Source organism: Brassica oleracea, unplaced genomic scaffold, assembly GCF_000695525.1.
Source record: "Brassica oleracea var. oleracea cultivar TO1000 unplaced genomic scaffold, BOL UnpScaffold00945, whole genome shotgun sequence".
Lineage (NCBI taxonomy): Eukaryota > Viridiplantae > Streptophyta > Magnoliopsida > Brassicales > Brassicaceae > Brassica > Brassica oleracea.
Window position 1 is genome coordinate 1,850 of NW_013617539.1, and position 24,712 is coordinate 26,561.

Here is a 24,712-nt window from a genome sequence, read left to right on the forward strand (position 1 = left end):
ATAAAATTGCCGGCCGTAGAATCGTCTGTAATATTTCTCATAGTTTGTGATAACATAATTATCCAGTGTTAAAAAAATCTTAGTTGTAATCTCTTATTTACTAAAGTGCAAGTCGCCTGGGGAATCATATACTGACATGTGAAAAATATTTTTCAAAAAAATAAAAGCTAATTAATTGTTGACATCTATCTTATTAAAGTATAAGTACTTTAAGCTTTTGTTTGGCAACATAGATAGCAGTTTAAAAAATAGTGTTTTTTGGAAACATGAATAACAGTAAGTTAGAAAAAAAAAGTAATAGGCTTATGTTATTAAAAAAAATTGGAAGTTCATTACATTATATTAAAAAGTAATGGGTTTATGGTACTCGATATACATATTCAAATCAAAATAATAATTTAAAATTAATTTATATCAAAAATTCAGTCAAAAATATACATATATTCAAAATTTGATTTTTACTAACATATTTTCCAATAACCGTTATAAAAATGTTTTCAATATATATAAGAAAATACAATACAAAGCCCAATTTCAAACACCAACTTAAATTATGGTTTTTATATTTCACATCAAAATTAAAATATAATATATGTGATTATTTATATGATTGTACGTATAAAATATTATTAATTATAAGAAACTTATTTGATGGTACGTATATAATAGTGATTAAGGGTGGGCGTTCAGGTTCGTTTTCGGGTCTGTTTAGGATTTCGTGTTCGGTTCAAATCTTTGAGGATTCGGTTCGGATTCGGATAACCAATTTAAATTCGTTTGGTTTAAATATTTGGATAAAGAATTAATAATTATTTAAGTATTTTTGAAGTTTTGAGTATATTTTAACTATTTTAGATATTTACTTTTGATTATTTGTATATATTTTCAAGTATTTAAACGAATTTAAAAGTATCATATATATTCTGGATGTTTTTATATATATTAAATCTAAAAATAATTAATATATATAAGTATATAAATTTATTTTGGATACCCAAAATACTTCCGTTCGGATTGGATTAGGTTTCAGTTCTTCAAATACCAAAATTTTGAATAATTCAGATATTTAATCAATTTCGGTTCGGATTTGGTATTACTTATTAGGATTGTGATATTCTTCGAAATCGAGTTTTTTGCCCAACCCTAAATAGTGTCATAAAAAAAAATAGCATCATATTTAAAAAAAAAAATACACTCGCGCGGACGCGCGGATCAAAATCTAGTAGTGGTTAAAATCCGAGCCAATTACAAAGTTAATCAACTGTAAAATAACTGCCTCTTACCACAAAGAATTCCAATATTTTTACTGTCATGGCACACATTCAAACTGTCTCGTCTATATAATTTTCAGATAACTATTTGTTCTTTATTTGCTCTCTTTTATTCTCAATCGTTTCATCTCTTTATCATTCTTTTTTTTTTTGAGTTTTGAGTGTAATCTATATTGCTTTATAGTTATAAACTTTTTTCAAACATATTTTTTTCTGCTTCTCAAAGTAATACTCTCTTATTCTTTATGTATTGTTAAGCTTGAAGTTTTTCTTTTTGTAGATTATTCATAGGAGGAGGAAGCTAGAACGAGTCTGCGGCTACACAAATAAAATTTAAACTCAGGTTATGAAAATACTAAAGTAAATATTTTACCATTTTTCTCTAAATAAACATGGAAAGTTTTAATGGTTTTTTTGAAGAAATCTTTTTTTTTGTGATTTTTTTGGTTTGTTATGGATATAGGGTGAAATAATGACTAGCTTATCTTGCCGTAAAGAAGGTGAATACGACTTGGTTTGTTATGGATATAGGACGAAACAATTACTAGCTCATCTTGCCATAAGGAAGGTGAATATGGCATATCGATGGTGCTGTATGGACAAGATTAAAGTTATATTGTAAACATAAATATTTTAGCTTATTGTGGCTATAAGGTGTTATAAAATTTTAGATATATTATTCACAATTTGTGGCTTAATCTATATTCTATATATATAAAGTTGGCTTTTCCCTTTTTTATGACATGTGGAATGGGGGTTTGTTGACATGTGTCCTCATATTTTTTTTTTTTGTATTTTAAATCCTTTTTCTTTTGGATTATTGCAATTTGTTCCATCAATTTCTAATTATGTACTATCTAATCATTCTCACATTTATTAGTCCCTAAAATTCAAGAAATAAATAAAATAATAAAAATATATTTTAAATATTTAATTTATTTACAATTAAAAATACCTTAAACTTTCACCATTTTATTATTTTTACTAATTTTTATTATTTCATTTACAAATTATATATTTATTTCACTATTAAAATCATAAGATAATCAAACTAAGAATAAGAAACTAGAGCACCAACACAAATAACAAAGAAAGCGGATCAGAAGGAGAATAATAATCGAAAGGCCAAAGCCACCAAGAAGCAGGAACATATATGCCTAAAGCACCAGAATCACAATCAGTAGCTAAGAGATAAGAAACACCTCACAAACTAAACAAGAATATACAACACGGCCATGCAAGTGAAAAACTACAAAGCTCTGGATAGAAGGGACCAAAGCTCCAAGAGACTAACTCCGCACACCTATACAAAGGAAACATGGAAAGAAAAGAAACAACTTGAGGGAGAGAGAATGAAAGACAACCACCAAGAAATCAGAGACTAAACTTGAGACCAGAAATAACCTTCCAAGCCCATATAACATGCACGAACGAAAACAATATCCAAACCTCGAGTGGCAAACATGGTGAAAGGAAGAGCCACCACAGATGCGATGAAAGCTGAAAAGAGATGCGGGAATAGAGAGGGAAAGGGAGACGAAACGAAATCAGTAAACTATGAAGCCGTCCTCGAGCTATGAAAGAGAGCATAGAAATCAGAACACCAAAAACTAGATCTTGAAAACCAAGACGAGCAGAGACTATTGACGGTAAGCCAACGTTGAGGAATACAACATCAAAAACGACTAAACTCTGACCCAACCAAGAAGATGCAGTTCCTAACATCAGCTGAAATCTAAGGCAGAAGAGGAGAGGTTAATATTGACTGGAACAACCTACAATACCGTGAGAATCAAACGAAAAACTGAAAACTCATAAACCCGATCTACAACAAATACCATATAATCTCACAGGTGAAGAAGACAAGGAAGAACAAGAGAAAGATGTAAGTCTTTTTCCGGTGATAGTGAGAAGCACCGCACACCAGAAAGGTAAAGAAATACATAGACGGTGATGACTCAAGGTCAAAATATAGGGAGAGGGCAAAAAACATCTTAAAAGTTATAATTTTCAAAAATATAAAAAAAAATATAATACAATTTTGACGCTGAAACCGTTAATCTTAGAATCAACAAAGTTATTGAAATTCAATATTCTTTTACATTAGATGCTCATTTCACTACTAACAAGTACTATACACACAATAACACATTATTCGAAAAAACAAACACAAAATATATTAACCTATCATCTATTACTACATAACAAACTTAAAACATCAAATAATGATCTTAACAAATAAAAACGATAACATAATTACATTATCCAAAAAATCATGTTCTTAGCAACAATAAAAACAATACCTAGTGCAAATATAAATTAACTCTCTTCAGCATCTCGTGGCATCCAAGAATAGTAGGAGATGATGGTGTTTACATTTTTAACCAAAAAAATGTAGTGTTCATACATATTAATATTAAGGAATTCAATTTTTTTTTGTTTTGCCGGTACGTAGTTGTGTATATGTTTTAAGCCTACAAATGCAGAATATATTATTTAAGGGGTGTCACCCCTCCTAACGTGGATCCGCCTCTGCTTGTGATCATATCTCTATATAACTTCTTCTGTAACATAGAATATTTTTGGCAATCTTGTTTCCAATAATGACAACGCCTCAAATAGCTGGAGATGAAATTGGTAATGCTGGTGATGAGGAGGTTCGCTCTCAATGGGCTGCTATTGAGAGATTACCCACGTTTGAGAGGATCACTACTGCTCTGTTCTGGAATAGAGATGAACAAGGAAAGAGAAACGAGACACGAGTCATGGATGTTTCTAAACTTGAGGATCTTGATAGACATCTCTTTATTGATGATCTCATTAGACATGTTGAGGATGATAATCTCAGGCTACTGCAAAAAATCAAAAACAGAATCGATGAGTAAGTTTCAAGGTTCAATGTTTTATCTCTTCTTTTTTGTTCCTTGATTCAAAAGATAGCATTCATGTTTATATGTTAGAATGTAAATTTTATTGGTCTCTAATGCCAATCCCACGTATATTTTGTAGGGTTGGTCTCGAGCTACCTACGATTGAAGTGAGGTTCAGTGATCTTTTTGTGGAAGCAGAGTGTGAGGTAGTTTATAGAAAACCCATCCCAACTCTTTGGAATGCTATTGCAAGCAGAATATCTGTAAGTGAGACTGTATCCTTTTAAGTTTCCACGTTAACATCTTAATCTTGGACTTCTTGTAATTAATTATATGCATAATGGTGATGTTTGTGACAGAGAGTCATGTGTTTAAAGAAAGAAAAAAGTATAAGCATCTTGAATGGCGTCAGTGGTATCATAAGGCCTAAAAGGTAAAATCTTGAAACAAAAGTTCCTCGTTAATCTTGGCTTTCTTTACAAAGACAGAAACGTTTTTGTTTATTTGCAGAATGACTTTGTTGCTTGGTCCTCCTAGTTGTGGTAAAACCAGTCTGCTACTTGCACTAGCTGGAAGACTCGACCATTCTTTGAAGGTTTGTTTTTGATAATTCAAACACTGACTCATATGTTTTGTTCACAAATCATATGAGTTCCTTCCACATTACAGACTACAGGAAACGTTAGTTACAACGGTCACTTATTATCAGAGTTTGTTCCTGAAAAAACATCAAATTATGTAAGTCAAAATGATCTACACATTCCAGATATTACTGTGAGAGAGACACTCGATTTTTCAGGATGTTTTCAAGGCACAGGAAGCCGTTTAGGTGAGGAAAACAATTATCCAAATATTTCTTTTTGGTGAGTTCTTGTTGCATTAAACATTTTTACCATAACAGAAACTATGAAAGAGATTAGTAGAAGGGAGAAACTGAAAGGAATAGTTCCTGATCCTGATATAGATGCATACATGAAGGTAAAAAATCCTGCTGTGCTTTAATATGAATATAATAAGAATTCTAATTAGAATGTTTCAGAAGAAAAAAAATGTTTCAAAAAAAAAGAATTCAAATTAGAAATATAAAAAATTCTATATCATGACAGGCAACTTCTATTGAAGGTTCAAAAACTAATCTGCAAACTGATTATATCCTAAAGGTATGGTAACTTTCAGAGGTGTTTTCTGTTCTTATCTGAAGTTATTAATGCATCTGTTTTATTATTATTATTATCAGATCCTAGGACTCAGTTTCTGTGCAGGTACACGCGTTGGAGATACATCAAGACCAGGAATATCTGGTGGCCAAAAGAGAAGATTAACCACAGGTACTTTAGCATTCACATGCACATTGGTTCTAATATCTTTCAAGACAAACTTCATATTTGGTATGTATATATTATCTACTGCAGGTCAGACGATCGTAGGTCCAATCAAAACTCTGTTCATGGATGAAATATCAAATGGTTTGGACAGCTCAACAACGTTCCAGATTGTATCTTGTCTCCGACATTATGCACTTCTGTCTGAAGGAACCATAGTGGTTTCACTGCTTCAGCCTGCACCAGAAACGTTTGAGCTTTTCGACGATGTGATTCTTATGGGAGAAGGAAAGATAATCTACATTGGCCCAAGGGATTATATTTGTAGATTCTTTGAGGATTGTGGATTTAAATGTCCAACTAGAAAATCTGTTGCTGAATTTCTTCAGGAGGTTATCTCAAGGAAAGATCAAGAACAGTATTGGTGTCACATAGACAAACCATATTGTTATGTCTCCATTGACTCATTTATTGAGAGGTTCAAAAAGTCTGAGCTTGGATTACAACAACAAGAGGAACTCTCCAAGACACATGACAAGTCTCAGGTTCAGAAAGATGCTTTATGCTCAAGAAAATACTCACTTAATAACTGGCAGATGTTAAAAGCTTGCTCAAGGAGAGAGTTTCTTCTGATGAAACGAAACTCTTTTGTTTATGTATTCAAGTCTGGACTCGTAAGTTCTTGTCTTTTTTTTTTACCAGAAAATCTATACTTGTTTTAATTACCATTACATGCTAAACCATTTTACCCTTATAATGCAGTTGATTTGCATTGGATCTATTACAATGACTGTCTATCTAAGGACTGGTTCTAAAAGAGATGTTATCAATGCTAATTATCTTATGGGTTCTTTGTTCTTTTCAATCTTTAAAATGCTTGCTGATGGAATTCCAGAACTCACACTAACAATCTCAAGGCTTTCAGTGTTCTACAAGCAAAAGGAGTTGTACTTTTATCCTGCTTGGGCATATGCAGTTCCTTCAGCTATTTTAAAGATACCCATTTCAGTTCTTGAAGCGTTTCTCTGGACCTCGTTGACATATTATGTGATTGGTTATAGTCCTGATATTGTCAGGTAGCACATTCACAAACATGTTTTGTACAATTCGAGAAACTTTATCTGCTAATTCAGATTTTCTTTTCTTCAGGTTCTTTCGCCAGTTCTTGATCTTCTTTGCTTTACACCTTTCATGCATATCAATGTTCCGTGCTATAGCTGCCACTTTTCGAGATTTTGTTCTTGCCACAACAATGGGATCAGTCTCTATAGTGCTTCTCTCATTATTTGGAGGATTCGTCCTTCGAAAACGTAAGTTTTGTTACTTGAAACACACGTTTCATAATAAGTTTTTGGAAGATTCATTGTAATGATTTTCTTTTATATTCCAGCGTCCATGCCTGCTTGGCTTCAGTGGGGTTTCTGGTTGTCTCCATTGTCATATGCTGAGATTGGTCTAACATCAAATGAATTTTTCTCTACACGGTGGAGTCAGGTAATGAATTCTTTACACAATTTTCACATTTTCTAGCTAAATTTTTACTTCATTATTGATTTGTATATCATCTCCATTAGACAACATCTGGAAACAGAACGTTAGGGGAAGAAGTTCTTGATGCTCGAGGGCTGAACTTTGGTGATCAATCTTACTGGGGTGCACTTGGTGCTTTAATTGGCTTCACATTCTTCTTCAATATTGTTTTTGTACTGGCTTTGACATTTCTAACGAGTAAGTTCACAAACCATCTTTTATATAATATGTGAGTGGTAGAAGTTAGTATATGTGATTATTGTTTCTAGTTTCTAAGATGGTTTTTGCTTTTTGCTTTTCAAAAAACTATTTTATCGTCCAATCACAATTCTACAAAAACAGATTTCCTAAAATTTAGAAAAATTACTTTAAAAAAAAAAGTTCTCTTATCCAATCAAGATTTTAACAAAATAGTTTCCCTACAAATTTCCAATGAAAACCAAAATCCATGTTTTTGAGGTTTTTAGAGAATCTGTACGACTACTTCATATTTTTATTAACTTATGAATATAAATATAATATAATAACACTAGCTAAATTATATACTTTTTTATTTAGGTAGTTTTGTTTTAACTATTTACACATATTTTTAGATTATTTTTAGTAAAATATATTTTTGAAAATTTCTTTTTTAAAACAAGCTAATATATTTTTCATTTCTTTTTAAATAACAAGCATGATATTTTAATAAATTATAATGATAAAAATGGAAACTTCTACATAATTTAATAATTTTTTACAGCTTTAAAATAAATAAAAATAAATAAATACAGAAAAACAAAAAATACAATAAAAAATAAACCTGAAAATCACTCATAATTCAAATCAATAAATTTAAAATTTCATCAAAAAATATTCATTGCTCTAATTTTTTTTTTTACAAAAATACAATAATTTATAACATACATTTTAAAACTAAAACATGAAAATAAAAAAATAAAATCTGAAAACCACTTATATGTGAAATATTTTCAGATTCAAACAACGAAAATATTTTGATTAATTTTAATGTTTTCTCTAAAATATATAATTATATGTTTATTGTATTATTTAAAAATAAATTACAATTATTATTTAGAAAACTAAAAACTAAAATCTAAAAATTAAAAACCTAAAAACTAAAATCTAAAAACTAAAATCTAAAAACCAAAAACTAAAACTAAAAACTACTAAAACAACCAACATCTATATGTTATTGATTTTGTTCTTTCTGTAATTTCAGCTTCAAATAGGTCTCGTGCGATTGTGTCTAGTGATGATGATAACACTCAAGGTTCAGGAAACCATACTAAGTCAAGTTCTAAAATTGCTTCCCAGTCCAAAAATGCATTACCTTTCAAACCCCTAACTTTCACATTTCAAGACGTCTGTTATTTCGTCCAAACTCCTCAGGTAAACTGAGTATCTACGAACTTCTTTGAACCCTTTTAACAAAAGACAAGAGTTTAAACTTTTTATTTATGCTAAAGGACAAGAAGGTGCAGCTTCTCTCTAACGTTACAGGCGCATTCAAGCCTGGTGTTCTCACTGCTCTAATGGGTGTCAGTGGTGCTGGTAAAACGACTCTGATGGATGTTCTTTCTGGAAGGAAAACACGCGGTGACATTGAAGGAGAGATCCAAGTAGGTGGTTACCGTAAGGTTCAAGAAACATTTGCAAGGGTTTCAGGTTACTGTGAGCAGTTTGATATTCACTCTCCTAATTTAACCATAGAGGAGTCCTTGGAATACTCTGCTTGGCTTCGACTTCCTTCTAGCATCAACTCTGAAACAAAGAGTGTAAGTTTTTGTTCGAAATCAAAAATTATTACATCCTTTTAGTTCTCATTTGTCTGAGTATTTTCTTGATTTTTTTCTTAAAGGCAATAGTCAGAGAAGTTCTTGAAACAATAGAGCTGGAGGACATTAAAGATTCCATAGTAGGACTTCCTGGAGTTAGCGGTTTAACAACAGAACAACGCAAGAGACTAACTATAGCTGTGGAGCTGGTTGCCAATCCTTCAATCATATTCATGGATGAACCAACCACAGGATTAGATGCAAGAGCTGCTGCGATTGTGATGAGAGCTGTGAAGAACATCACAGAGACTGGCAGAACTGTTGTTTGCACCATTCACCAACCGGGAACTGATATCTTTGAAGCATTTGATGAGGTAACAATAGTGAAAATAGCACACATCCCCATTTTAAAAGTCTCTTTTCTAAGAGTACATTATGAAACTTTCAACTGCAGCTTGTTTTGATGAAAAATGGAGGAAGGATTATCTATCATGGACCTCTTGGAGAACATTCAAGAAATGTTATTGATTACTTTATGGTAAAAGTTTCTATGATATCTATATATATACTAAAACTGTTTTTTCCATTATTTACAAATTACAATAGTAATTTTCAACTACAGAGAATTCCTGGAGTTCCGGAAATGAAAGAGAACACTAATCCAGCCACTTGGCTACTAGACATTACTTCAAGATCATCAGAAGACAAACTTGGTGTTGATTTGGCCCAAATCTACAAGGAATCTTCTTTGTTTAAGTAAGTATATAGATGTTGTTTGCTTGAAACTGTTGTTTGGACTTTGGAACTTGCTTACCTTTGTTTGTTTGTTGCAGGGAGAACAACATAGTAATAGAGCAAATGAGAGGTACATCTTCAGAAACAGAAGAACTAACCTCCTCGACGCGATATGCTCAAACGGGTTGGGGACAGTTCAAGGCATGCCTATGGAAACAACAACTCTCTTATTGGAGAAACCCTTCCTACAATCTCACTCGCATCATGTTCATGTGTCTCACCTCTGTGATCTGTGGCGTTTTGTTCTGGCAAAAGGCTAAGAAAATGTTAGACTCTCTTCTCTCATCCTTTCTTTTATGTTTTGTTGTCTCTAAAAACTTTGTGTTTACCTTTCTTCTTTGGCAGAAACACTCAACAAGATCTTTTCAATGTATTGGGATCAATGTACACGGTGGTTCTTTTCACTGGAATAAACAATTGCTCTACAGTGTTATTCTGCATTGCAACCGAAAGAAATGTCTTCTACCGCGAAAGATTTGCTCAAATGTACACCTCATGGGCCTACTCCCTTGCACAGGTTAACACATTTTCCTCAGATCAATCCACGTACAGTAAAACCTCTATAAATTAATAATGTTGGAACTTTAGAATTTTATTAATTTACAGAGATATTAATTTACCAAATTTTCCTTTTTTAAAAAATTTTTGTTTATAAAAAAAATAAAATATTTGACTTTTCTATTGTTTAATTATCTTATTTGGTATATATTTTTATGTTGTTATTTGGTTTTCGATATAATTTTACTAAATATTATCAAAATATAGTAAAATGTTGAGATAAATAGATGTATTTTCATTGTGAATTTAAAACCAATAATATAATGTTTAGTTTGTACTTATATAAAAATATATATAGATATATTATTAATTTATGATTTTAATGGGACTATATATTTATATGGAAGTTTTAAAAATATTATTATCTTATTATTTTATCGATTTATATCATATTATATACCGGTCCAAATTGGGATGAACAAAATTTATTAATTTATAGAGATTATTAATTTATTGAGTATTAATTTATAAAGGTTCTACTGTACACGGAATACAAAGAAAACATGGCTTTGGCATTGAGCTGAAGCCCTAAATTTTGTAGGTGTTGGTTGAGATTCCATACTCATTAGTCCAGTCTATTTTATGTATGGCAATCTTATATCCTATGGTTGGCTATCACTTCTCGGTCTACAAAGTGTTTTGGAGCTTCTATGCAGTCTTCTGCTCGTTGCTCATATTCAACTACTTTGGCGTGCTTTTAGTCGTCATCACCCCAAACATTCACGTTGCTTTTACTCTCCGTTCGGGCTTCTACTCAATGGTTAATCTCTTCGCTGGTTATGTCATGCCAAAACCTGTAAGTATCTTCTAACCAAGATAAAAAGAGTGACAAACCTCTCTAAGTTATGTAATAGATCAAAACATGTTGAGAATTTTATTGGATATGCAGAGCATTTCGAAATGGTGGATATGGATGTATTACTTGAGCCCTACGTCATGGGTTTTGAATGGATTGCTTACATCTCAGTACGGAGATATGGAGAATGAGGTTATGGCATTTGGAGAGAAGAAGAAGGTTTCAGGATTCGTGGAAGACTATTTTGGTTTCAGATATGATTCTTTGGCTCTTGTAGCTATCATTCTCATTGGCTTTCCCATTCTCTTGGCTTCTCTTTTCGCATTCTTCATAGATAAACTCAATTTCCAAAAGAAGTGACGATTCTTATAATCCTGCTTCACAGGGTCAGTATGAAAATAATTTTTTTGGTATTTAGCAAATAAATAAATTAAGCTTTCTAGATCTATTACAGTTGTGCCCAAAAATTAAGTAACATTCAAAGTGACTCTCACCACATTCTTCTCCTTGGGCAAAAGGAAGTAAGACAAAGAAACAAACTTGGTGGAAAATACACAATCCTTCGAATCTCGGGTTTCTTCTATAAGACATTTACTTCTGAAGTTGGTCAGGAAGATAAAACTAACCCACCCTTACAAACTACAAGACAAAAAAAACCCATTAAGTTCTGTTTTAGGGTTGATTCAGGCAGAGTTCTACTAAAATAAGACACTTACTTGAGGATTCTGCAATTGATTTACATCAGAAGAATATTAGGCTCAGGCGCTTTTTAGCCGATTCTTGAAGTGAATGGTTAGAGAAAAAAAAAACGCTTAAGTGTTCATGGCAATTAGCTCATCAGGCATGCCGCATGCATTGCCTTATGTTAATGACCATTGTAAGTGTTATTAGGCGATGAGATGTCACAGCATTGACGGGGAGAGGTGGATTCATCTGCCATTTTGTTTCAGAGGAAAGAAAGATTTAAAATCTGGTACACTCTATGAAGCAAAGTGTATATATAAGAATCGTGAAGCCCCCACTTTAATGACGCCTATCTAGCTAAACTCAGCTGGCGCCTTATTCACAACCCATCAGGTCTACGCAGCCGAGTCCTTATGGGAAAGTATGGAGGTAATGAGCAGTTCATTGACGCTGGACATAAGTCGGTCGAGTCACACGGCTGGAAAGGCATCCTTATCGGCAGAGATTTGATTGCACAAAACGTAGGGTGGGCTGTTGGAAATGGAGAGCAAATAAATGCATGGTCTGACCCGTGGCTCAGTTTAACATCCCAGAGACGCCCTATGGGGCCACCACCTGAACACTACATGAACCTAACCGTCCGAGAGCTACTGCTACCTAATAGCTCTGACTGGAACAGAGAGCTGATCCAACAGATAATGCCACATGAGGAAGAAGCTATACTCAGCATCAAACCCAGCAAGTCTGGCGCCCCGGACAAATTGGTTTGGCTAAGCACCAGGTCGGGAGAATATACAACAAAGACTGATACTTAAAGGCACTGGAACTTAGCAAGGACCGACCTACAGAACCCACAGACAACGGCTTCGACTGGGAAAAAGGCATATGGAGCCTGCAAGTTGCCCCAAAGATCAAGCTCTTCCTTTGGAAGATTTTCCAAGGAGCCTTACCGGTTGGTGATAAGCTAGCTGCAAGAAACATCAACGTGGACGCAACCTGTAAAAGCTGCAGTAATGTGGAATCTATCAATCATCTCTTCCTTCATTGTGATATAGCCTACAAGGTGTGGAAGCTAGCCTCTTTCTCATCTAGTATTGATTCTAGAAGATTGCTAGATTTGACTACTACTTGGCAAGGACTCTCCAAACTGGTATGCCTTCCTCCGTCGGGAATTTCCTCGGGCCCCCTTGCACCTTGGATCCTATGGTCACTATGGTTAGCAAGAAACAACAGGATCTTCAACAACAAGACCACCACACCGGAGGAGATCATTACTAGAGCGGTGACAGCAGCACAGGAATGGTTAAGAGAGCAGATAACGGTGCCTTCAAAACCCGCAATCCCGTTGCGAGAACCAACCCCTGCTCGAGGGGAATCTACCATCATCCAGACAGATGCAGCGTGGCGAGCAGACCTACGATGGGCGGGACTTGGCTGGACAATTATTGACAGGGATGTCACCTCTAGCTTCATGTCTCATTGCCTTTATGTTAGTACCCCCCTAGTGGCAGAAGCACTTGCTCTCTGTGAAGCAGTGGTTTTTTCCAGAGCAGAGGGATTACTTCAATTACGCTGCCAGGCGGATTCGCAACAGCTGATCAAAGCCATCACTTCGGAGGAACCACCCCCTGAAATTTATGGAATAGTCTCTGATATCCTTCGTTTAGCTCCTTCTTTTGAATCTATTGTGTTTGAATGGCTCCCTAGAGAAAGAAACAAAGCAGCTGATGCATTAGCAAAACAAGCTTTGCGTGATGTTTGTAGTCTCTCCCCTGTTTTGAACTCGGGGGTTTAACTTTTTCGATTAATGGAAGTTTGTGTTTCAAAAAAAAAAACCTATATCTAAGATATCAAACAAAGTTCCACATTGCAAGTTTAGACAAATAATGTCTAATATATAAGAGCATTTCCAACCACATTCCATAATTTACTGCAAAATGGAGTGCAAAATAGAATAGTGAACAAACAAAAAAGTGATTACTCCATAAATGAAGTGTTTTTTTAATTTTTTTGTACATACTACATTTTCCACTTTATTTTTGGAGTAAATTATGGAGTACAGATAGAAATACCTTAAAAAGATGTCCAACTATAATTAGTACGAAACATTTTAGGAAATAATCTAAAACTAAATCCATACGGGCTTGACTCTTAAACCCAAAATAGACAATATCGTACTAATCCAACAATATATAGTTGGACATAGTCTCACTAGATCCCAACACTATACCTCTTCGGCATTAAGTTTCAGCTTATGAGACAGAACTCGGATGCGTTGTAGTCGCTTAATCACTTCTGCTCTGTGGCAGTTTCCAACACTATGAAGCTTATAGCTACTCCATGTTCCTTCAGTTCCCTCTGACCCTACAATATCCAAGAAAACGACGAGCGCACACGGATCTCTTGTGCTGAACATATAGTTGCTCCGGATACCTGACCCTCTCCTCCATGTAGAAAATGTCTTTTGCAAGGTGAGAAGATCCGGGAGGAGTTTATTGCCTTAATCGAGTTGAATCATAGCACACACTCTGCTGCCAAATCCTAGCGGGATCCAAACTTGTAGCCCCGATGAGACGAGCCACGGATTCTGTCCGGTTTATTTTTGGAAAGAATGGATCAGCCGCGTCCAAGTGATGAAGTGATACCAATGGAGCTAAAGGGTGCGCACATGTATAGTAATGTTCAGACAGTAACTATCCTTTATACCGTTGAAGATCGTTTCTTCTCCAAAAATAGTTGGGTTGAATTATGATTTAGTTTCACTTTCCATGTTATTTGGCAGTTGAATTTTCAACTGCTCTTCAAATGAAACCCGATTCCTGATAAACTATCTTGTTTGAACCAGACAAGTACTGCACATATACAGGTACTTACATTCACTGTAATAAGTAAGAACCTTATTTGCATGATTTGATCCCAGCCGCAAAAATGGAATCTTGTTTTCAAATGAAGAAAATTCTTCACAGGCGGCTCTCATTTCTCTTGTTTCTTGGGTGATTGGTAATCATTGTAGATGTTGTCCCCAGCAAATAATTATATCTACAGCTCTCTAAATTTACGCACTTCATACTTTATTAATTTTTATAAGTTTACAGCCTCTTTAGAAATTTTAAATTTACGTCTGTGTGAGGGCTGTACAAAGACAAATCCCTAGCTACAACCAATTTTTTTTGGTAAAAGCTACAACCAATTTTATATGCTTTCCAACATAATAATTATTATTTTATTTGAAATTTGTTCCACAAACAAAATTTAAAAATAGATGTTAATCTTAAACGTATATATATGATAAACATTTGTAAGATCAAAATCAAAGATCAAAATCAAAACCCTAGCTTATACATTGGTTTACAAAAATTTTGTGGTTAAACGTTAGTTCATGTTCGTGTTCTAATTAAGTTACAAAAAAAAAAATGTTCGTGTTCTAATCAAATTATTTGTGATAATTTTTATTTATTCAATAACAATAATATACATTTTATTTTTAACCCATTAATATGTTGTTTAATATATATATAATATTAATCTACGTTGATCTACATAAATCATGCTTTTACCTTTTTAAAAATTACAGCTTAAATTTTAGAGCTATAACTCCACAGCCACAAAAAAAAAAAAACAGCTGTATTTATAGAGCAAAATCTTAAAGCTACAGCATTTACTAATTAGGCATCTTTGGTCCAAATGTTCGACGCCATTTCATGTGTTTATATTCTTTTTCAACGCTCGCCGATTGTCTAGTCATTTATTTTTGGTGCTTTGTTCACAGTTGATCCATACTAGTGGACAGTGGGGCTTCACATTAAGACCTAAATATCTTTTGTCTATATCGTGAAGCCCCCACTTGGGTTGTGATCGTTTCTCTATATAACTTCTTCTGTAACGTAGGATATTTTTGGGTATCTTTTTTCCAATAATGACAAAGCTTCAAATAGCTGGAGAAGAGAATGGTGATATTGGTGATGAGGATGTTCGCTCTCAATGGGCTGCTATTGAGAGATTACCAACGTTTGAAAGGATCACTACTGCTCTGTTTTTGGAACGGAGATGAACAAGGGAAGAGAAACGAGAGGCGAGTCATGGATGTTTCTAAACTTGAGGATCTTGATAGACATCTCTTTATTGATGATCTCATTAGACATGTTGAGGATGATAATCTCAGGCTACTGCAGAAAATTAAGAAAAGAATCGATGAGTAAGTTTCAAGTTTCAAGACTATGCTTTTTATTATGGTTATGTTCCTTGTTTCATGTTTATATGCTAAGAAAATGTAAATATTATTGGTCTATATTATCAATCTCATGTATATTTTGTAGGGTTGGTCTCGAGTTAGCGACGATTGAAGTGAGGTTCAGTGATCTTTTTGTGGAAGCAGAATGTGAGGTAGTTTATGGAAAGCCAATCCCAACTCTTTGGAATGCTATTGCAAGCAGACTATCTGTAAGTGTTCATTCAACTAATTAAGTTTCCACGTTAACATCCTAATCTTGGACCTCTAGTAATTAATTATGTACATAATTGGTGATTTTTTGACAGAGACTTATGTGTCTAAAGAAAGAAAAGAACATAAGCATCTTGAATGGTGTCAGTGGTATCATAAGGCCTAAAAGGTACATTCTTGAAGCACTTCCTCATTAATTTTTGTTTTCCTTGCAAAGAAATATACTTTTTGTTTTGCTTTGTTTGTTTGCAGAATGACTTTGTTGCTTGGTCCTCCTAGTTGTGGTAAAACCACTCTACTACTTGCACTAGCTGGAAGACTTGACCCTTCTTTGAAGGTTTTTTTTTGTTAATTAAATCATTGAAACGATGTATATGAGTTCTTTTGTTCAAAAATCAAACGAGCTGCTTCCACATTACAGACGACAGGAGACGTTAGTTACAACGGTCACTTATTATCAGAGTTTGTTCCTGAAAAAACATCGAATTATGTAAGTCAAAACGATCTACACATTCCAGATATTACTGTGAGAGAGACACTCGATTTTTCAGGATGTTTTCAAGGCACAGGGAGCCGTTTAGGTGAGCAAAACAATTATTCTTATGTTTCTATTTGTTGAGTTCTTGTTGCTTTAAACTTTTGTGACCATAACAGAAACTATGAAAGAGATTAGTAGAAGGGAGAAACTGAAAGGAATAGTTCCTGATCCTGATATAGATGCATACATGAAGGTACAAAACTATGAGTCTATGATGCATACATATGAATATAATATGAATTCTAATTACGAGTAATAAAAACTCCATATCATGACAGGCAGCTTCTATTGAAGGTTCAAAAACTAATCTGCAAACTGATTATATCCTAAAGGTATGGTACTTTCATTCTCTTCTTATCAGAAGTTATTAATTTTTATGTATTTTTTTTTGAAACACTATCAGAAGTTATTTATGCATCTGTTTTATTATTATTATCAGATCCTAGGACTCAGTCTCTGTGCAGATACACGCGTTGGAGATACTTCAAGACCAGGAATATCTGGTGGTCAAAAGAGAAGATTAACTACAGGTACTTAAGCATTCACATGCACATTGGTTCTAATGTCTTTCAAGACAAACTTCATATTTGGTATGTATCTGTTATCTACTGCAGGTGAGACAATCGTAGGTCCAATCAAAACTCTGTTCATGGATGAAATATCCAATGGTTTGGACAGCTCAACAACGTTCCAGATTGTATCTTGTCTCCGACATTATGCACTTCTGTCTGAAGGAACCATAGTGGTTTCACTGCTTCAGCCTGCACCAGAAACGTTTGAGCTTTTCGACGATGTGATTCTTATGGGAGAAGGAAAGATAATCTACATTGGTCCAAGGGATTATATTTGTAGATTCTTTGAGGATTGTGGATTTAAATGTCCAACAAGAAAATCTGTTGCTGAATTTCTTCAGGAGGTTATCTCAAGGAAAGATCAAGAACAGTATTGGTGTCACATAGACAAACCATATTGTTATGTCTCCATTGACTCATTTATTGAGAGGTTCAAAAAGTCTGAGCTTGGGTTACAACAACAAGAGGAACTCTCCAAGACACATGACAAGTCTCAGGCTCAGAAAGATGCTTTATGCTCAAGTAAATACTCACTTAGTAACTGGGAGATGTTAAAAGCTTGCTCAAGGAGAGAGTTCCTTCTGATGAAAAGAAACTCTTTTGTTTATGTATTCAAGTCTGGACTCGTAAGTTCTTGTATTTTTTTTACCAGAAAATCTATACTTGTTTTAACCATTACATGCTTAAACCTTTTTTACCCTTTTAATGCAGTTGATTTGCATTGGATCTATTACAATGACCGTTTATCTAAGGACTGGGTCTAAAAGAGATCTAGTGCATGCTAATTATCTTATGGGTTCTTTGTTCTTTTCAATCTTTAAAATGCTTGCTGATGGACTTCCAGAACTAACACTAACAATCTCATGGCTTTCAGTGTTCTACAAGCAGAAAGAGTTGTACTTTTATCCTGCTTGGGCATATGCAGTTCCTTCAGCTATTTTAAAGATACCCATTTCATTTCTTGAAGCGTTTCTCTGGACCTCGTTGACATATTATGTCATTGGTTATAGTCCTGATATTGGCAGGTAACAACATTCACAACATGTTTTGTACAATTCAAGAAATTTATCTGCTAATTAAAGTTTATTTTCTTCAGGTTCTTTCGCCAGTTCTTGATCTTCTTTGCTTTACACCTTTCATGTATATCAATGTTCCGTGCTATTGCTGCCACCTTTAGAGATTTTGTTCTTTCCACAACAATTGGAAAACTCTCTGTAGTGCTTCTCTCATTATTCGGAGGATTCGTCCTTCGAAAACGTATGTTTTGTTGCTTGAGAAACACGTTTCATAATAAGTTTTTGGAGTATTCATTGTGATGATGTTGTGTTATATTCCAGCGTCTATGCCTGCTTGGCTTCAGTGGGGTTTCTGGTTGTCTCCATTGTCATATGCTGAGATTGCTATAACATCAAATGAATTTTTCTCTACACGTACGGTGGAGTAAGGTAACCAATTCATTACAAAACTCTCACATTTTCAAGCTAAATTTTTAGTTCATTAATTATTTGTATCATCTCTCTATTACCATAAGACAACATCTGGAAACAGAACGTTAGGGGAAGAAGTTCTTGATGCTCGAGGGCTGAACTTTGGTGATCAATCTTACTGGAGTGCATTTGGTGCTTTAATTGGCTTCACATTATTCTTCAACATTGTTTTTGTACTGGCTTTGACATTTCTAAAGAGTAAGCTCACAAGAGATCTATTTATAAAATCATAAAAAACCTCCACTTACACTTTGGACCCTATGAATATTTCACGAGCATTTTAAACCTCTAAAGTGACACTTGTATCAAAAGAAACCTTCAATCTGGCTTAATTGTACATCAAGTCAAAACCGTAACCGGCACTGTTCAAAATCGATGACGTGTCGGTTTTCTTTAAAAAAAAAAATTATTTTTTTTACTAGTTAAATATAAAAAAAATATAAAATATAAAAATTCATAAATAATTCAAAACAAATCATAAAAATCACTAAAAATCACTAAAAATCAAAATATTCACCAAAAAAAATATTTAATTATCTTATTAATAAAATAAATATAAAATACTGAAAATATAAAAATTCATAAAAAAATCAAAATAAATCATAAAAAGTCAATAAAATTCACAAAGAGTCAAAAAAATATTTTAAATTATTTTATTAATAAAATAAATATAAAATACAGAAAATATAAAAAAATCATAAAAAATTCAAAATAAATCATTAAAAGTCATTAAAATTCGCAAGACTAAAAAATCACAAAATATATTAAATTATTTTATTAATAAAATAAATATAAAAATACAGAAAATATAAAATTCATTAAAAATTCAAAACAAATCATTCACGAGAATCATTTGAAGATAATGAATTTTTCTAATCCGAATTAGAGTAATCATAATCCAGAGATTGACTGCTATTTTGGATTTCTTTTTATTTGTTATGTTTTGTGTGTGTGTTGGTTGGATTTGGGAAAGTTCAGGATTGTTAAAAGGAAGAATGGATACTAATGATAGCTTAAGGGCAGCCAGTTTATAGCACTCAATGCACCTATTCCTTAGTCGCTTTTATAAAACCATGTATAATTTTATTTTCTATTTTTGTGAATTTTTTATGATTTTTATGATATTTTTTTATATTTCTGTATTTTATACTTATTATATCAATAAAATAATATAAATATTTGTTGTGAATCTTTTATTTTTGTAAAATTTTATGAGTTTTTATGATTTGTTTTGAATTTTTATGATTTTTTTTATATTTTATATTTTATATTTTATATTTTATATTTTATATTTTATATTTTCTTTATTTTATATTTATTTTATGAATAAATAATTTAAATTTTTTTTAGGATTTTTTTTTTATTTTTGTGAATTTTATTGACTTTTTATGATTTATTTGATTTTTAATGAATTTTTATATTTCTGTATTTTTATATTTATTTTATTAATAAAATATTCAAATATTTTTTTGGTGAATATTCTATTTTTGTGATTTTTATGATTTGTTTTGAATTATTTATGAATTTTAATATTTTTTATTTTATATTTATTTTACTAATAAAATAATTTAAAAAAAAAAAAACCGACACGATTTTGAACAGTGTCAGTTACGGTTTTGACTTGATGTACAAGTAAACCAGATTGAAAGTTTCGTTTGATACAAGTGTCACTTTAGAAAATGCTTGTGAAATACTATATGTCAGTGGGTGCCATTTTGAAGGTTTTTTATTCGATTTTCTCTATAATTTAGTATATTTGATTGATTTTTTTCTTTCTGTAATTTCAGCTTCAAAGAGGTCACGTGCGATTGTGTCTGGTGATGATAACACTCAAAGTTCAGGAAACCATAATATGTCGAGTTCTAAAGTTGCTTCCCAGTCCAAAAATGCATTACCATTCAAGCCCCTAACTTTCACATTTCTAGACGTTTGTTATTTCGTCCAAACTCCTCAGGTAGACTGAGTATCTAAATCTTCTTTTAACCCTTTAAACATAAGACATGAGTTATATAATGTGTGGAGGCTCGTATTTCTGTTAAAAGGGCAAGAAGGTGCAGCTTCTCTCTAACGTTACAGGCGCATTCAAGCCTGGTGTTCTCACAGCTCTCATGGGTGTGAGTGGTGCTGGTAAAACGACTCTGATGGATGTTCTTTCTGGAAGGAAAAGCCGCGGTGACATTGAGGGGGACATTCAAGTAGGTGGTTACCGTAAGGTTCAAGAAACATTTGCAAGGGTTTCAGGTTACTGTGAGCAGTTTGATATTCACTCCCCCAATTTAACCATAGAAGAGTCCTTGGAATACTCTGCTTGGCTTCGACTTCCTTCTAGCATCAACTCAGAAACAAAGAGAGTAAGTTATTGTTTGAAAACAAAAATTATGACATCCTTTTAGTTCTCACTTGTCTGAGTATTTTCTTGATTATTTTTTATTATAGGCAATAGTCAGAGAAGTTCTTGAGACGATAGAGCTGGAAGAAATTAAAGATTCCATAGTAGGACTTCCTGGAGTTAGCGGTTTAACAACAGAACAACGAAAGAGACTAACAATAGCTGTGGAGCTTGTTGCCAATCCTTCAATCATATTCATGGATGAACCAACCACAGGATTAGATGCACGAGCTGCTGCAATTGTAATGAGAGCTGTGAAGAACATCACAGAAACTGGCAGAACAGTTGCTTGCACTATTCACCAACCGGGCACAGATATCTTTGAAGCATTTGATGAGGTAACATTAGTGAAAATATCACACATCCCCATTTTTTTAAAGAAAAAAACTGTTTTCTAAAAGTACATTATGTGACATTCAACTGTAGCTGGTTTTGATGAAAAATGGAGGAAGGATTATCTATCATGGACCTCTTGGACAACATTCAAGCAATGTTATTGAATACTTTATGGTAAGTTTCCATAAAATATATTACTAAAACTGAACCAAATATATATAAAGTATGGTTATTTTTTCTTTATTTACAACATTAATTAATTTTCAACTGCAGAGGATTCCTGGAGTTCCGAAAATGAAAGAGAACACTAATCCAGCCACTTGGCTACTAGGCATTACTTCTAGATCATCAGAAGACAAACTTGGTGTTGATTTGGCCCAAATCTACAAGGAATCGTCTTTGTTTAAGTAAGTCTACAACACTTGGGGTGTTGTTTTGTTTTGAAACTTACTTGTCTTTGTTTGTTTTTAGGGAGAACAACATAGTAATGAGAGTTACATCTTCAGAAACAGAAGAACTAACCTCCTCGACGCGGTATGCTCAAACGGGCTGGGAACAGTTCAAGGCATGCCTATGGAAACAACACCTCTCTTATTGGAGAAACCCTTCCTACAATCTCACTCGCATCCTCTTCATGTGTCTTAACTCTGTGATCTGTGGCGTTTTGTTCTGGCAAAAGGCTAAGAAAATGTTACTCTCTTGCCTCTCAACTTTCTTTAAGTTTGTTTTCTCTCAAACTTTATGTTTTATCTTTCTTCTTTGGCAGAAACACTCAACAAGATCTTTTCAATGTATTGGGATCAATGTACACGGTGGTTCTTTTCACTGGAATAAACAATTGCTCTACCGTATTATTCTGCATTGCAACCGAACGAAATGTCTTCTACCGCGAAAGATTTGCTCAAATGTACAACTCATGGGCCTACTCCCTTGCACAGGTTAACACATTTTCCTCAAATCAAATCCATACAGGGAGTAATAGATAAACTGAAGCCTTAACTTTTGTAGGTGTTGGTTGAGATTCCATACTCATTAGTCCAGTCTATATTATGTGTTGCAATATTATATCCTATGGTTGGCTATCACGTCTCGCTCTACAAAGTGTTTTGGAGCTTCTACTCAGTCTTCTGCTCGCTGCTCATTTACAACTACTTTGGCATGCTTTTAGTTGTCATCACCCCAAACATTCACGTTGCTTTTACTCTACGCTCTGGTTTCTACTCGATGGTCAATCTCTTCGCTGGTTATGTCATTCCAAAACCTGTAAGTACCTCTTTTTTTTTTGAGAAAGATAAAAATATCAAATGTATGAGAGTTTTGTTGATTGATATGCAGAGCATTCCGAAATGGTGGATTTGGATGTATTACTTGAGTCCCACGTCATGGATCTTAAACGGGTTGCTCACATCTCAGTATGGAGATATGGAGAAAGAGATAGTAGCATTTGGAGAGAGGAAGAAGGTTTCAGATTTCGTGGAAGATTATTTTGGTTTCAGATATGGTCATATGACTCTTTGGCTGTTGTAGCTATCGTTCTCAGTGTCTTCCCCATTCTCCTGGCTTCTCTTTTCGCATTCTTCATCGGTAAACTCAATTTCCAAAAGAAGTGATTCTTATAATCCTGCTTCACTGTGTCGGTATGAACAGTGTATTGGTATTTAGCAAATAAATAAATTTAAGTTTCTACATATGTTACATTTGTGTCCAAAAAAGAACAAACGGTTGCGGGTGTAACATTCGAAGAGCAAAGTGACTCTCACCACATGAGAAAAAAAAAACTCAAACATATAAAAGGCAAAGTGACTTTCACCGCGTGACATTAAAAAAAAAAAAGAACTCAAAACTTAGGATGGAGTATGAGAAACATCAATGCCTGCACAACTGTATATACAGAGGAAGGATCTCAGCATTATGCTTCTCCTTGGCCAAAAGTAAGTAAAATGATATCTTGCATATTTACATTATTTTAACTTTTCATTCTTGCATATTTTGGTCATTTAGATTAGGAATTATGCATTTTAGCTTCCTTTTTGCATAAGTTTTTATTAGGTGTTAGAGTGTCCATTGGAGTTTTTGGAGGTACTTGGAGGCCTTTGGAATCAAAAAGGGAGTGGAAAGTGTTGTTTGAGCGAGTAGAGCACCGGAGCGGGCAACGGGAGCAACCTACGACACCCGCTCCAGACGAAACGAAGTCAGAGCGACGTCCTGCAGCGGGGTTAGGCTCCCGCTCTGAGCCCAATAGCTCGTCGATCACTTTCGAGAGCTGGAGTGACCAAGACGGAGCGAGGTCAGTCACCAGCGCGTAAAATGAAGAAACAAAGTATGCATTTGGAGCGACGTCCCGGAGCGAGGTGAGGCACCCGCTCCGAACTCAACTTCTCGTCGACGACTTTCGAGAGCCGGAGCGACCAAGACGGAGCTAGGTCAGCAACCCGCGCGCAATATGAAGAAACAAAGCATGCATTTGGAGCGACGTCCCGGAGGGAGGTGGCGAACCCGCTCTGGAAGCAGAGCGACCTGGTGGAGCGACCTCATGAACCCACACGTGTTTCTCTTCTTCTGATCGAAAATTTATGTTTTATTTGGGCCTTTCAGGTTGTTGACTGAGCCCACTAGATCGTAGAAGTCATATAAATACTCTCTAAACCTAATGTTAGGATCTTATCTCATTTTCTATATAATCAAAAAGCCACTTTTAGGTGAAAGATCTAATCTTGATCATTATCTTTTATGATTGTTTGATTGCTTTGATCATTAATCATGTTTAGACTTAGATCAGCTAATAATTTAGTGTCTACCATGATAATGAGTGAGTAGTCATCTTTGGATTCATGGGTTAAGATGATCAGGATGATTAAGTGATGATCTAGAATGTTTAGAGTATATTAATATGTTTCTTTGCTTGATTGAGTGATCTTAATGCTAATCTAGAGTTGGCCATTTTAGATTAGAAATCTAGACATTTCATTGCCCGGAAGGTGTTCGATGAAATGTTTGAGCCAACTCAACATGCTCTTAGCTTACCTTACCAAAAGCATTTGATGTTAGAGAAATTTAGAAAGTTGAATGATCTGTTCTTAATGATTATTTGATTGACACAAACCAAAGGCATTTGATGTTTGATCAATGAGAGTAAATAAACATTTGTAATGAGAGTAAATGAGCATTTGTCTTGACAAAGAACTTGATTAGAATTGTTATCTAGACTTGTGAAAATGTGTTGATTGAAATTTTGTCATTTTAGATTAAATCTTAGACATCTGAAATCAAATTCCTATACTCATGACTCTTCATTTATCCATTTGCTTAAAAGTTGCTAGTAAATTGTGTTAGAGTCATGTTAGC

At 33.9% G+C, this 24,712-nt stretch overlaps 3 protein-coding genes across 3 annotated transcripts; all 3 read left to right on the forward strand.

The window, feature by feature from the left end:
• The first annotated feature begins 3,874 nt into the window (after nt 1-3,874).
• Nucleotides 3,875-11,280, forward strand: LOC106320503 (ABC transporter G family member 43-like). Its single transcript, XM_013758872.1, has 22 exons — nt 3,875-4,152; nt 4,281-4,404; nt 4,501-4,574; nt 4,652-4,736; nt 4,811-4,970; nt 5,043-5,119; nt 5,248-5,301; nt 5,379-5,469; nt 5,554-6,137; nt 6,226-6,539; nt 6,613-6,773; nt 6,854-6,957; nt 7,038-7,191; nt 8,216-8,385; nt 8,463-8,771; nt 8,855-9,145; nt 9,226-9,309; nt 9,394-9,527; nt 9,605-9,832; nt 9,912-10,083; nt 10,666-10,920; nt 11,014-11,280. The coding sequence occupies exons 1-22, from the start codon at nt 3,875-3,877 to the stop codon at nt 11,278-11,280; spliced, it is 4,170 nt and encodes a 1,389-aa protein (XP_013614326.1).
• A 4,187-nt stretch (nt 11,281-15,467) lies between these two features.
• Nucleotides 15,468-23,047, forward strand: LOC106320506 (ABC transporter G family member 42-like). The gene is given in 25 exon segments (XM_013758876.1): nt 15,468-15,646; nt 15,648-15,799; nt 15,921-16,044; nt 16,141-16,214; nt 16,298-16,382; nt 16,467-16,626; nt 16,700-16,776; nt 16,862-16,915; nt 17,023-17,113; nt 17,198-17,781; nt 17,867-18,180; nt 18,252-18,412; nt 18,493-18,584; nt 18,586-18,600; nt 18,687-18,840; nt 20,430-20,596; nt 20,685-20,993; nt 21,079-21,369; nt 21,458-21,541; nt 21,641-21,774; nt 21,839-22,057; nt 22,134-22,305; nt 22,376-22,630; nt 22,703-22,864; nt 22,867-23,047. Coding segments are annotated over 25 exon segments (4,167 nt in total). The 5' UTR covers nt 15,468-15,520; the 3' UTR covers nt 22,978-23,047.
• A 159-nt stretch (nt 23,048-23,206) lies between these two features.
• LOC106320504 lies at nt 23,207-23,760 on the forward strand. The gene is made up of 2 exons (XM_013758873.1): nt 23,207-23,298; nt 23,417-23,760. Exons 1-2 carry the CDS (start codon nt 23,217-23,219, stop codon nt 23,671-23,673), a joined length of 339 nt encoding a protein of 112 aa, XP_013614327.1. The 5' UTR covers nt 23,207-23,216; the 3' UTR covers nt 23,674-23,760.
• Nucleotides 23,761-24,712: the final 952 nt, after the last annotated feature.